General features: G+C 39.2%; 1 protein-coding gene across 1 annotated transcript in view; it reads right to left on the bottom strand.

Moving 5' to 3' along the window:
- The window catches only part of LOC121319558 (28S ribosomal protein S35, mitochondrial-like), a 38,625-nt gene extending 25,795 nt beyond the window's left edge, over positions 1-12,830 (bottom strand). The window contains exons 1-5 of the mRNA XM_041257128.1: positions 12,667-12,830; positions 5,635-5,687; positions 4,528-4,695; positions 1,970-2,030; positions 948-1,087 (exon numbers count right to left, since the gene is read on the bottom strand). Of these exons, the coding sequence (XP_041113062.1) occupies positions 948-1,087; positions 1,970-2,030; positions 4,528-4,695; positions 5,635-5,687; positions 12,667-12,811 (567 nt within the window). The 5' untranslated portion in view covers positions 12,812-12,830. The remainder of the gene's footprint in view (positions 1-947; positions 1,088-1,969; positions 2,031-4,527; positions 4,696-5,634; positions 5,688-12,666) is intronic.
- Positions 12,831-13,050: the final 220 nt, after the last annotated feature.

Below are 13,050 nucleotides of genomic sequence, written 5' to 3'. Positions count from 1 at the left end.
TTAATTAAAAGATCTAAATTATGTTTACGTTTTATTTTTATTTTATTTTATTTTATTATTTTTTTTATTTGTTGTCTCAAGCCTAAAAAGCCTAAACAAAATAGCAAAACCTTTGGCCATAGCTTATATGCAGAGGTGAAAGCAAGCCAGTACAGCCCGGTACTGTGTACCGGTAACATTTTGCTAATGTTACTTACCAACCTTTTTTTTCTCGCCAGTACATGGTGTGCCGGTACTAGCAGATTAGCCAATGTATTGGGCTGTGTTAGCGCCATTCAAAATATAACATTAACAGCTGTAAATCTTTTTAAAATTTGTTATAAATGAATTTTTAAAACTATCAGTGTTATTATATACTTTTATTTTAACGGCATCATATAAATATTAATATTATATATATATATATAATATAGTATATCTATATATATGTTATGTATATATTTATATATATATTATATATATATATAGGGTCTGTATATATATCCCAGACACCAAAATACAAGCCGAACTAGAAAACTAAAGTTCATTCCTACAGTAGAACAGCTCAGTGTTGAGTAACTGAACACTGCCCTATTCTCCTCCTGCAAGTCATTCAACACGTATCAATTAAAATTAGCAAAGTGTCATCACGGCCCCCCCTTCCCCTCCCTTCTAAAGCAATATGTAAGAATCTAAAACATGGAATAAAAAACTGGAGCAACATTTCAATGGGTGGGAAATGACCACTTAGCAGTAATACAGTACCGGTAAAAAATTAAAGCTACTTTCAACTCTGTGTATATGTATATATAGTTAAGCTTACTACAGTTACCTCCCTGAAAATACACTATCTTGGCAGGGAGAGTAGGGAAGAAAGCCTGGAGACATCCCTGCTTAGTGGTGGAAGCAGATATATCGGACTCAACAAACACACCTAGTTGCAGGGACTGCTGGCTGCAAATACTCACAGTGAGGGTAGTGACTCTTGCCTTTGGATTTCTCACAGAGGGTCCTGCAGACACGAAGTCTGTCATCTTCACTTGGATGGGGAAGTGCTGCTCACACTTTGCATCACTGTCTAGTGTCTCTGGCCACTTAGTGCAGAACACTGAGGAAAGGAAAGAACAGTTTTCTATGTGCTTTTATTATTATTTGTGAATTCAGAAGGAGTTAATTAAATTTACTAAGATAAAATGAAAAATATATATAGAAGATACATCACAAATGTTAATAGAATACTGTCATTACTCCACGATAGCCAAATAACCCACAAGCCCCCCACATTTTTTTTTACAGCCATCCTCATGGGATAACTACAGGACTCTATGGATGTTTTTGGAGTATTCTGTTTATATTTAAGAATGTTTAAACCTAAATTAAACCACTGAGTTCAGAGAATTACATTCCTTATACCACGCAGAGATTTTTAAAGAAAGAAAATTGGGAGTTTTCTTAGATGAAGATCTCTCGCTAAGCATTTTGTAAACTTTGAAATACAATTTCAATTAAATATTAATGGCTGCACTTTAAATATGCACTTTGGAAACAACTAAATTTAATACTACATAAATAAACACATCAATTTAGAGGTATGAAAAAAAGTTAATGCGCTGTTCCAGGGTTACTGAAACGGACCAGACGCTGTTCTGTATTACTTTTTCCCTGTTGCCAACGAGTTCATTTTTGAGTCTGTCAAACTAACAAGCAGCAAGATACTGTATCACTGATAGTGGATATTACAGTCCACCACACTAATGCACAAAATAATAGAATGCCACACATCTAACATTGCTTGAGCCTTGTATTTCAGCCAATCATCTCTCTACAACACCTACAAAGTGCTGGGAATACATGTTTGATGAGAGTAATATAACTGAGAAGCTGGTTACATTAATATAAGCAAGAAGCTGGTTATATTAATTTCGGAGAAATTCAAGGATGAGATACAGCATTACTAAATGTTTCAAATGTTTCCAATGACACAACTTACCACTTAGTGCTGCACACTGCTTCTTAATTGCTGCTGGTGTGAGGTGCAAGAAATTTGGAATCTGAAAGAAATGACTTTGATGAATAACACTGTCCTTGATATTGCACTTTCTATTATTAAATTGTGTCAAATGCCTCTAAAGTTTCCCAGAACATTTATTCTGTTGATGCAGGAGGAGCATGAACTGGATACACTAAGAAAGAAAGAAATCTCCTTCTCTGGAACGAAAGTGGAAAGAAAGTAGCTTCCTAGTTTGACCTATGAGGTGTGAATTCAAATGTCAAAACTATTGTGAATAAGTTGAAAAAAGAATTGCTGTGACAAGGCAATGTGTTTCTTGTTAACAATGCAGGGGGTCCTGTAGCACTAAGGGACATTATTATTATTATGCTGCTCCCACTTCCCCTAAAACCTCCACTAACAGCTGCATCGTCCAGAATACAATGTCTTCAGTTACTAAGAAACTACAAAAAAAAAAAAAAAAAAAAACCCAACAAACATTAGCCAATCTCTGGCTAGCTCTGTTGTTTTTGAAGCCAAAATAAAAAATTAAAAGCTACACAGTTGAAGCGTAAAACACCCCAGTCCAGCTACAAATCCAACTGGAACCGTCATCCAAGGTAACCGCTAAAAAAAAGGTGTCCATAATATTAAACTGTTTTATAACTTATAAATGCATTTCCTTATTTTATTTATCTGTATGGCTTTATGCTGAAGTTGTAACACGTTCACCGAGTTGAAGTATTTAATGTTAAATTAAGTAACATAATTAATTTGCATAGTCCGTGTGATACCTCGAAAAAACATGAGTTGAAAAAAATATGCGATACAGAAACTTACGCTTTGGGATGCCTTGGCATGAAAGCCGGTATATAAAATAAATTTGCTTGATTGTACAGTAGTTCAAACTAACATTGCACTAAAATGGAAGGCTCTCAATGCCTACCATTACAGTATACCATAAAAATTGTACAGTATTTATTGAGATTACTCATGACTTCAAGGTAACGTTGCATTTTACCCCCTGAAAATACATTTTACTCTCTCAGTGTTCAAATTTGAGGATAAGACTCCCAGACCCAAAAGCTTATCTGGAGCGCTGATCATAATCTTAACACAGACATTAATAAAGTACTGTAGCTAAACAATGAACACATTGTTCATTGAGTACTCTTTGTAGCAAGTACACCCACCCCTCGTTATATCGCCCCTTGCTATATTGCAGATTTGGATATATTTCAGTCCTGGAGTTGGCGCCCAATTTTTACTGTCTAACTGCATATGCCTTAGCTGCAATATACATTAGAATTACTGTTTGTTTTATTTCGTACTGCACATCAAACAAAAATATACAAAACAATTAAAAACAAAGCATTAATATCGACCTTTATCATATACACACGTATTGTACAATAATACAAAGCTAATTAAATATCTACTTGCTGAAGCGATTTTTTATTTTAGCCAACGAGGTGTTCACGTGTGGCAGCAACGCACTAGCAAGTCACAGGTCAGTGATGTCCACTCCCTAGCAACAAGCCTCCTGCGTTGTGAATGGATTCTTTAAATGCAGCGGGTTTGTGCACCTGAGAAAGGAGAGGAAGACTCATGAAATTAATTGGACTCAAGTTGATGAGAAGCAATTACCCTCCACTGTACGAATTAAAACGGTCTGCTACTCTTTATACGAAAAAATTAGAAAAAGCAGGGTGCGTAGAGGACTTATACTGGACCCTGACGCCCCTGATAAAATGAGGGAGTGGTTGTACAATATTTATTTGTTTGCCTATTTGTTTTTCTAAGGGTCTCTCGCTACATCGCGGTCCTCGATATATAGCAGATTTCTATTGGACCCCGACACCCACAATATATATTGAGTGTGTGGTGTACAATGTATGGAAAAAAAAAGGGTGGGGGGGTGGTTGTGTTGTTGGTGTTTTTTTGTTGCCCATTTATTTTACCCCTGATTCTCTCCCCAATTATGTTCCCACATTGCAGGTTCAGTGGGCGTCCAAATGCAATTTCCTCTTTTACACCAAAGAACTTGACAGCTGATGTCAGCGAGCGTTTGGAGGACAAAGGCCAGCCTTGAGCTTAACAGGTGACTGTCCAGTAGGGTCCACTGTAGTGTGATGAGGAGAAACTCACAGAAGCTTCAGAGCCAATGTGACGCTCCATCACACACCCAGGAGACGAATCTGCGCTCCCCTGACTCTTACTCCCTATACACACCACACTGCCGTGCTTTTACCAGGTGAGTCACTCGGGGACTCCACACAAATTATGTCTTAACCTACACTGAACAGCTAAATTTGGAAAATTACTTTTCTTAGATCAAACTCCATCTGCTTAGCCAAGCGGCATCATTTGGAACAGTTCAGTTTGCCCAGTCATTATGCCTTTGGATTTGAATAATTCAAAGTAATTCAATGCAAGATCAACAATTGTTGTATAAATGTTTAAATGTATGCTTGCTATAACAAGAAGCCTGATTAGTGGTCAGAGACCTCAGGGCTAGAACGACCCAATTAGAAGGTGTACTCTTTAAACATACCAACCTTTATTAGCTCCAGGTTCCCTTTCTTCTCTGGTGGCACTCCCCTCTTGACAGGATAGCCCATGCGAATGGGCAGAGGCACTGTATTGGGTTTAAATGAAGCTGCAGTCGGGTACACACTACTCCAGTCCTGGTCCACTGTCATCTTGTCAGTCCTAGGAGCAGCAGGCTATACAAATACATGGAAAAAGAGACCACAACCTTACCCTGAAATCAAGTGTCTGAAGTCTGATCCTATAAACTTTAGGATCTAAGAGAATCATAATGATTCTGAATTAATAACATAGCTTGGTGTCCTACTCCATACATTCAGAAGTGTCTGTTACCCTATCCAGATAAAAAAAAAAAAAAAAAGCACCACTCAGCTCTCTCACCTACCTTTTTCGTCTTTTTTTCTCTTAAACGAACACAGTTTGTGAGCTGAGTAAATGTTATTCTTGCAGTTCCTTGAATTTTCCAATTGACTCATAGGATCTCAAAGAAAGTACTGTAGCTCCAATTTGTAAATGGCATGAAACAGAAACACTAAGTTTTGTGAATTTAGCGCTCATGAATGGGGAAGGAAAAATGGTGTGGGCTACATCTAGCACAGTGTCAGCAGATTGCACTAGAACTTCCTCTCACATCTCAGTCCTGACAAGAACATATTTTGAGCAGTTGTGCCAAATTGTGTGGTGGTTTTTGGATGTGGACTAGTGCCCAGTAATAATGAAGAATAAGCTGAGACCACCACACTCATTTAATTTGTGACCCAAGTTGAATTTCCCCTTGTAGCCAAGCAGATTAAATACAAATTCTGAATTTGTGAGCTACTGTCTTGATGGTTTGCTCCAGATCGGTCTTATCTAAAGGATTTATGAGATCAAAAGACTTAATCCTGAGAGATTACAGTTTCTGCTGCAGTAAGCAATCTGATATTGTGTAATACATATTAATTTGTGTTATCGTAGGCATTTGTTTACTGTATATATTTGTATTTTTATTCACTTATTGTATACCAGTTACAGTTGTTCATTATTTTTTTTATTGTGAAAAATAAAATAAAATAAAAAAAAAAACATGGAGATACGCAGGTCCTGATAACAGCAGCACCACAGGGCTATCTCACCTCTCTTTTTGGTCTTCTACTGAAGGTTGATCTGTTTCCTCTTATCATAACATCTACAAAAAAAAAACAACAAGTGTCATCTTTCTGGAGTATATATTACAGCTAGGACAGGGCTCCTCAACCCTAGTCCTGGGGACACTATCAGCCTGATTTTCAATATGGGCAAAGTGAAAAATGGGTGGCAAAACACCTTTGCGACACCAGATAGGTGGCAAACTGTATTTTTAAAAGTCCTATAAGTCAGTTGCGCAATAGCATTTCAGGGTGTGCACTTTATGAAAATGCACTTGCACTACAGCTTGTTAAGCAGTTGAAGCTTATTATAAATAACATCTTATTTTCAAAAGGTGCAAAACACTGATGTGCCCACTTAGTACACCAAAATATGACATGCCCCCCTCTCGTGTCTTATTTAAACTGCAACCATTGACAGGGCTACTGAGCTGTAATCTGCAATGGAGAATATCGAAGCACTTCCAATTTTTTGAGTGCAGCATGACGGAAGGGATGAGGAAAAAATGACCCTACACTGAACCCAGAACACTTTGTACTCAATAATACAATAATTATTGTATTATAATTTGTAAATACAATAATCTGTTATACAATGACATTAGAAATGTGTGTAGCAAAGGAGAAGCCATACTAATGGGGGATTTCAACTTCCCCCAAATAAAATGGGAAAACCCGGTGGGTAGCGCGAAGGATGAAATAGAAATGGTGGAAATGACAAATGACTGCTTCCTAACACAATTTGTGAAGGCACCCACTAGAGGGGAGGCATGCCTTGATTTAGTCTTTTCAAATAACGAAGATAGAATAACTAAAACAGAGGTCAGAGAACCACTGGCAAACTCAGACCACAACATGGTCTCATTTGAAGTGTTTTTTAAATCCTCAAAAGTAAAGACTAAAGCTAAGGTTTACAATTTTAGAAAAGCAAACTATGAAGGCATGAAACAGAGACTAACAGAAGTAGATTGGAGTAAAATAGAGAAAACACCCACAGAAGAAGGATGGTTGTTCTTCAAAAACGTAGTACTAGAGGCGCAAAACAATTATATCCCTAAAGTAGACAAATCTAAATGTAAAACTAAATTGCCAAAATGGTTTAATAGATCAATTAAAAAAAATATTCAGCGAAAAAAGGCACTTTACAGAGCATTAAAAAAGGACCAAAAAGAAAGTACACAGAAAGAGTACACAGAACTGCAAATGCAAGTCAAAAAGGAAGTTAGAAAGGCCAAGAGAGAAATAGAAATGAACATTGCTAAGGGAGCTAAAACCAATTCCAAAATGTTTTTCCAATATTACAACAGCAAGAGAACATTCAAAGAGGAGATTAAATGTTTAAGAGATACAAATGGCAAAATCATAGAGGAAGAAAAAAAAATAGCAAATATGTTAAATGATTACTTTTCACAAGTTTTTACAAAGGAAGATACTGACAACATGCCCCACATGTCATCCAGTTCCTATCCAGTTTTAAATAACTTTAGCATAACTGAGGCAGAAGTGTTAAAGGGACTAGGAGCTCTTAAAATAAACAAATCCCCTGGGCCGGATGAGATCCTCCCAGTAGTACTCAAAGAAATGAAAGAAGTAATTTACAAACCGCTAACCAAGATCATGCAGCAGTCTCTTGACACAGGGGTGGTACCGACAGACTGGAAAATTGCAAACGTAATACCGATCCACAAAAAGGGAAACAAAACTGAACCAGGTAACTACAGACCAGTAAGCCTGACTTCTATTATATGCAAACTTATGGAAACTATAATAAGATCCAAAATGGAAAATTACCTATATGGTAACAGGGTACTGGGAGACAGTCAACATGGTTTTAGGAAAGGGAGATCGTGCCTAACTAACTTGCTTGATTTTTTTGAGGATGCAACATCGATAATGGATAATTGCAAAGCATATGACATGGTTTATTTAGATTTCCAGAAAGCTTTTGACAAAGTCCCGCACAAAAGATTAATTCTCAAACTGAACGCAGTTGGGATTCAAGGAAACACATGTACATGGATTAGGGAGTGGTTAACATGTAGAAAACAGAAAGTACTGATTAGAGGAAAAACCTCAGAATGGAGTGTGGTAACCAGCGGTGTACCACAGGGATCAGTATTAGGTCCTCTGCTATTCCTAATCTACATTAATGATTTAGATTCTGGTATAGTAAGCAAACTTGTTAAATTTGCAGACGACACAAAAGTAGGAGGAGTGGCAAACACTGTTGCAGCAGCAAAGGTCATTCAAAATGATCTAGACAAGATTCAGAACTGGGCAGACACATGGCAAATGACATTTAATAGAGAAAAGTGTAAGGTACTGCACGCAGGAAATAAAAATGTACATTATAAATATCATATGGGAGATATTGAAATTGGAGAAGGAATCTATGAAAAAGACCTAGGAGTTTTTGTTGACTCAGAAATGTCTTCATCTAGGCAATGTAGGGAAGCTATAAAAAAGGCTAACAAGATGCTTGGATACATTGTGAAAAGTGTTGAATTTAAATCAAGGGAAGTAATGTTAAAACTGTACAATGCACTTGTAAGGCCTCATCTTGAATATTGTGTGCAGTTCTGGTCACCTCGCTATAAAAAAGATATTGCTGCTCTAGAAAGAGTGCAAAGAAGAGCGACCAGAATTATTCCGGGCTTAAAAGGCATGTCATATGCAGACAGGCTAAAAGAACTGAATCTGTTCAGTCTTGAACAAAGAAGACTACGTGGTGACCTAATTCAAGCATTCAAAATTCTAAAAGGAATTGACAGTGTCGACCCAAGGGACTTTTTCAGCCTGAAAAAAGAAACAAGGACCAGGGGTCACAAATGGAGTTTAGAAAAAGGGGCATTCAGAACAGAAAATAGGAGACACTTTTTTACACAGAGAATTGTGAGGGTCTGGAATCAACTCCCCAGTAATGTTGTTGAAGCTGACACCCTGGGATCCTTCAAGAAGCTGCTTGATGAGATTTTGGGATCAATAAGCTACTAACAACCAAACGAGCAAGATGGGCCGAATGGCCTCCTCTCGTTTGTAAACTTTCTTATGTTCTTATGTTCTTACTCGTCAGACATTTCTAGATCTTATGTGTAGATACAGATTGGATATAGGTACTAACAGAGCTGTGTGATCTGCTCAAGTCTGATTTAGATTCACAAACAGCCTGCAGTCACGCCATACCTGTACCTGTAAAGGGTATGGTAGTCATTCATTTTCATGCAACGGGTGCCATCCAGACAACAGCTGGGGACAGATCAGGCATCTGTCAGTCTACTATGGCAAAGAAATGGACTGATGTCACAGATGCGCTTTTCTGTAGGGCAAGGGAGTATGTACCATACCGAGCATCAAAAGAAAGTTATTGTAACACATTTATTTTTGAAAAAAAAAAAAAGATATATAAATGATGGACATTGACTAAATGTTTTTGGTTTCTTTTTAAAATCACTCGATCGTTCATCCTTGACCATGACACGCTTGAGTGACTGACTGAAGCATATGCACTTAATCACCAAACTAGTGAGACAGTTGATTGGACATTGGATATGGAACGATTTCAGCCACTAAACTGCAAGCTTGAACAAAAGCAATTAAGAAAATCACAGAAAAAAAAAAAACAATATGCCACGTCTGTCAAGAGAGCAGCGCCTTTATGCAATCGGCATGTTGGAGGCTTGACTAGGGCAGCGAACTGTGGCTCGCCACCTTGGGTGCTCACAGCCAGCAATTTCAAACCTGGCAAGAGGGTATAACCAGACACACTCTGTCAAAGGCCAAGAAGTTAGAGACCAAGAGTCACAACACCTGCCAAAGATCGACAGATCATTTTGTAGCATCTTCGTGATGTCAACTGTTAAATCAGCAAAATAAAAAGTCACTGCATCTGATCTAAAACAGAGTTTATCATTTTTCAATCAGATCTAGGTCAATTTTATCCAAATATAAGTGATAAGTTTCTTTTGATGCTCAAATATAAGTGATATGTTTCTTTTGATGCTCAGTATATTTCCCAGTTGGGGATGTGGAACAAAATAGAACCAAACACAAATGTTATCAGTTGTCTGGCTTCCCAAATGTCCTAAGTGTAATAGATTACACACATGTTGCAATATACCCAGATTCAAGGCATGAAAACATCAAGATTCTTCATCTAGGGTATCATTTTAAAGCTTGATGTAATGAAATATACACTCCCCCTTATCAACAGTTGCGACCTTATTGAATGTTAGCTCATATTCTAAATCACATTGACAGCCTGGTTGTGCCACCAAGTAGGTATGATTTCCCTTCATCAAAAATGTCCTGCAAAAGTTGCAGTATACCTGCCATGGGCAAAGTCGTGAGGTCCAGTGCACGCGACTGACACCACGTCTGGAAAACACCCCATTTGGGACAATGATGCCAAGAGGTCTATCTCTGCACACCTGAACTTCTCCCAGATAAGGTTCACAACCTCTGGATGAAGTTGCCATTCCGAACTGTGGGGGCCTCTTCGAGAGGTCTGATGCTCAGTTCCTCAGGTGCACTGCTCTTACTGGAAGCAGGTGTTCTTGAGTCCATAGTTAAAATCTCCAGGCAACATGATTGAGAAAGAGAGACCGGAGACCACCCTGGAGGTTGATGTAAGCCACCACTGTGGTGTTGTCTATGTGGATCAACACGTCTCCCTTGCATCTCCTGGGAAAAGTGCTGCAAGGCCAGACGACCTGCCCCCAGCTCCAAAACATTTTTGTAGACCCTCCTAGGGGGTTCCCACATGCCCTGCACACCAGGCCATTCCAGACAGCGCCCCAAGTTGGAAGCGTCTGTGGTCACCACCTCAGAACACTGCTCAAAACTGTGCCCAAGCACGGGTGAGCTGATTGTTTCCACTACGAGAGAGCTTTCATACAGTGAAGAGACACTGTGAGCAGGCGGTGCTGGTCCACGACAGGGTTAAGAACCCTGAGGCTCAACCAGGCATGGAAAGGGCACTTTTGTAACAGCCCTAAGGGAAAGATCTGAGGTGCTGCTGTCATCAGGCCCAGAAGTCTTTGGAATGTCAGTACCCTCACTGCTGAAAAAGCCCCAAGAAGACAGAGCCTCTGGATTCTGACCCCCGACAGAGTGGTGATCATGCTTGCACAATTGAGGCTTACGCCGAGATAGACAACCCTTTGAGAGGGAGTCAGCTGACTTTTTGAATGGTTTACTGTGAATCCTTTGGAGGTGGCTGGTGACCAGTTCTGTGTGCAACTGCCTGTGCTGGTGACTCAGCGCATATCAGGCAACTGACCACTCTGATGCCTTTAAGTCTCAGAGGACCCAGTACAACTTTTTAAAAAGTGGGCGTAGCTAGAGGGAGAATGAACAGCAGCACATGTAACTTATACCTGGTTGCTTGTAAGACAAACCCCAAGCATTTCCTGTGGTCTTTTCAAGATGTGAAAGTAGGTGTTCTTGAGGTCCACTGTAGTGAAACATTCACCTGGCCTGACTGACTGCAGCAGCTGCTGCATTGTCAGCATTTTGAACCTTTGTTCTATCAAATATAGATTGAGATGTCTCTGGTCAAGGATCAGCATCCCATTTAGGCATCAAATATCACCTGGAGTAAAACCAGGTGATGGTGGGACTGCTGTTTGGGAGCAGGGCACTGGTATTTGCGGTGGCCTTGCGCTGTGCATCCTGAAAATTGTTTGGCACATTAGCCTTAGCACAGGCTGAGGGTGCCTGTTTCACCAATGCTTTGCCTGCTTATGGGCTGGGTGCTTCTGCTTCGGGAGGAGGCGTGCCAAGTCCCTGGAAGTCTCCCGTTCCTGGCAAGACCGTCTTAGCATGAGCAACTATGCTTTGTCCTTTGGCATGACAAAGCCAGGGCTGCCAACGTGGCTGTGCTCCTGACCAACGCCTGCCCATTGTACTTAGACAACTGGAGCAGGTGGTTATTTCCTAAGCGCAGCTCGTCCAACCAGTGGGACATGGGCCTGTGGTCAGTGGACAGAGTCTGCAAAAGCATGGACTGGTAAGCCACTAGTATGATACTGTAGCAACAAAGGCGCGTGCAAAATGCAGAGGCCGTCTTCAGCATCACTTCTGTGACGCCGCATTACATTTCTTTATTTTACCTTTTTATGGAAGAGGGGGCTTTGTTTTTCAGGTTATAGCCTTCAGCATTTTAACTTTAGCAGTGGCTCTGGACCTATTGTCAAGAGAACAGTTTTATGGGCTAAAATATTATCAAGCAGAAGCTCAATTTGAGTGGCTAAAAATGTACTTTCTTTTTCTCATTGTTGCGACGACATGTGAGCTTCCTCACTGTTTTCCAGTTAAATGGAAGTCCAGCCTATTGTAATGTGACTAATTGGCTTGTTAAGGAATCGCAAAATCAACTGCCGTTTCAATTGAATCAGTCACAAGCATAAGTCGCAAAAGGCAAGGACAAATTAACCTGCCCGTGTTAAAAATAAAGACGTATATAATTAGATGACAAAAAAGACTCGCAATGAAAATGCATTGCGACCTCAACCTTCTCTACTAAAAATGCCTCTTATGAAAATCAGTCACCATGTGTCTTCTGGGTTTCATTCCAACTGCCCTCTCAATTACTTAACCAAACCCTTAATTGAACTAAGAATTTGCTTTTAGTGAGCCCATTTATAAAATAAATAAATAAATAAATACATAAATGAATAAAGTTATACAGGATGTATCTGTATTTGTACCTGCGATTATTGTTAAATGCGTGTAGTTATTTGTTACTTTTCAGTGCAATTGGAATTATAATTGCAAACACTGCAGCACAGTGATCTAATTGTAATTAAACATAGTAGTTGAAATTGCAATTTCAGCAAATTATAATTATAGATCATTGTTATCGTTATCATTATTATCAATAATAATACAGGTATTTGCACACATTTCTGAAAATGGATAATCTAATAAATCTCGTGACCTTGTTATACTGATGTGTAAATAACTTCCACACATGGTACAGTAGTGGAGACGGCACTCACGCACATAAGTCAGTTATCCTACCTTGGTTCTGAATGTTAGTGGGGACTGACAAAGTTGTAGAATAATTAGCCCCTCGGAACAGGGGGCTCCAGATGATCCCCAATACATGACAGTGTTTTCGGGTAATACTAGATACCCCAGCCGTGCACATCATAGAGGCAGCCATGTTGTAACCGAGTAAGGAAACCCAGCTTGGACAGACTGTACTGAAAAAAGCGAAGTCAAAATCCCTGCTGTTAAACACTTGCCCACAGCTCACACTACCGCAATATGCCGGCAAATGCTACGTGTCGCTATAGTTTCACAATTCAGTTTTAATGATAGGGTGCATTAAGTATTTAACAGAGTACGATTAGATATAAAATAATACAATTAACAAGATTTCTGTGTGTCTTGTGCTATCTA

Source organism: Polyodon spathula, chromosome 8 (genome assembly GCF_017654505.1).
Source record: "Polyodon spathula isolate WHYD16114869_AA chromosome 8, ASM1765450v1, whole genome shotgun sequence".
Classification (NCBI taxonomy): Eukaryota; Metazoa; Chordata; class Actinopteri; order Acipenseriformes; family Polyodontidae; genus Polyodon; species Polyodon spathula.
This window is presented reverse-complemented; position numbering and strand designations above follow the sequence as displayed.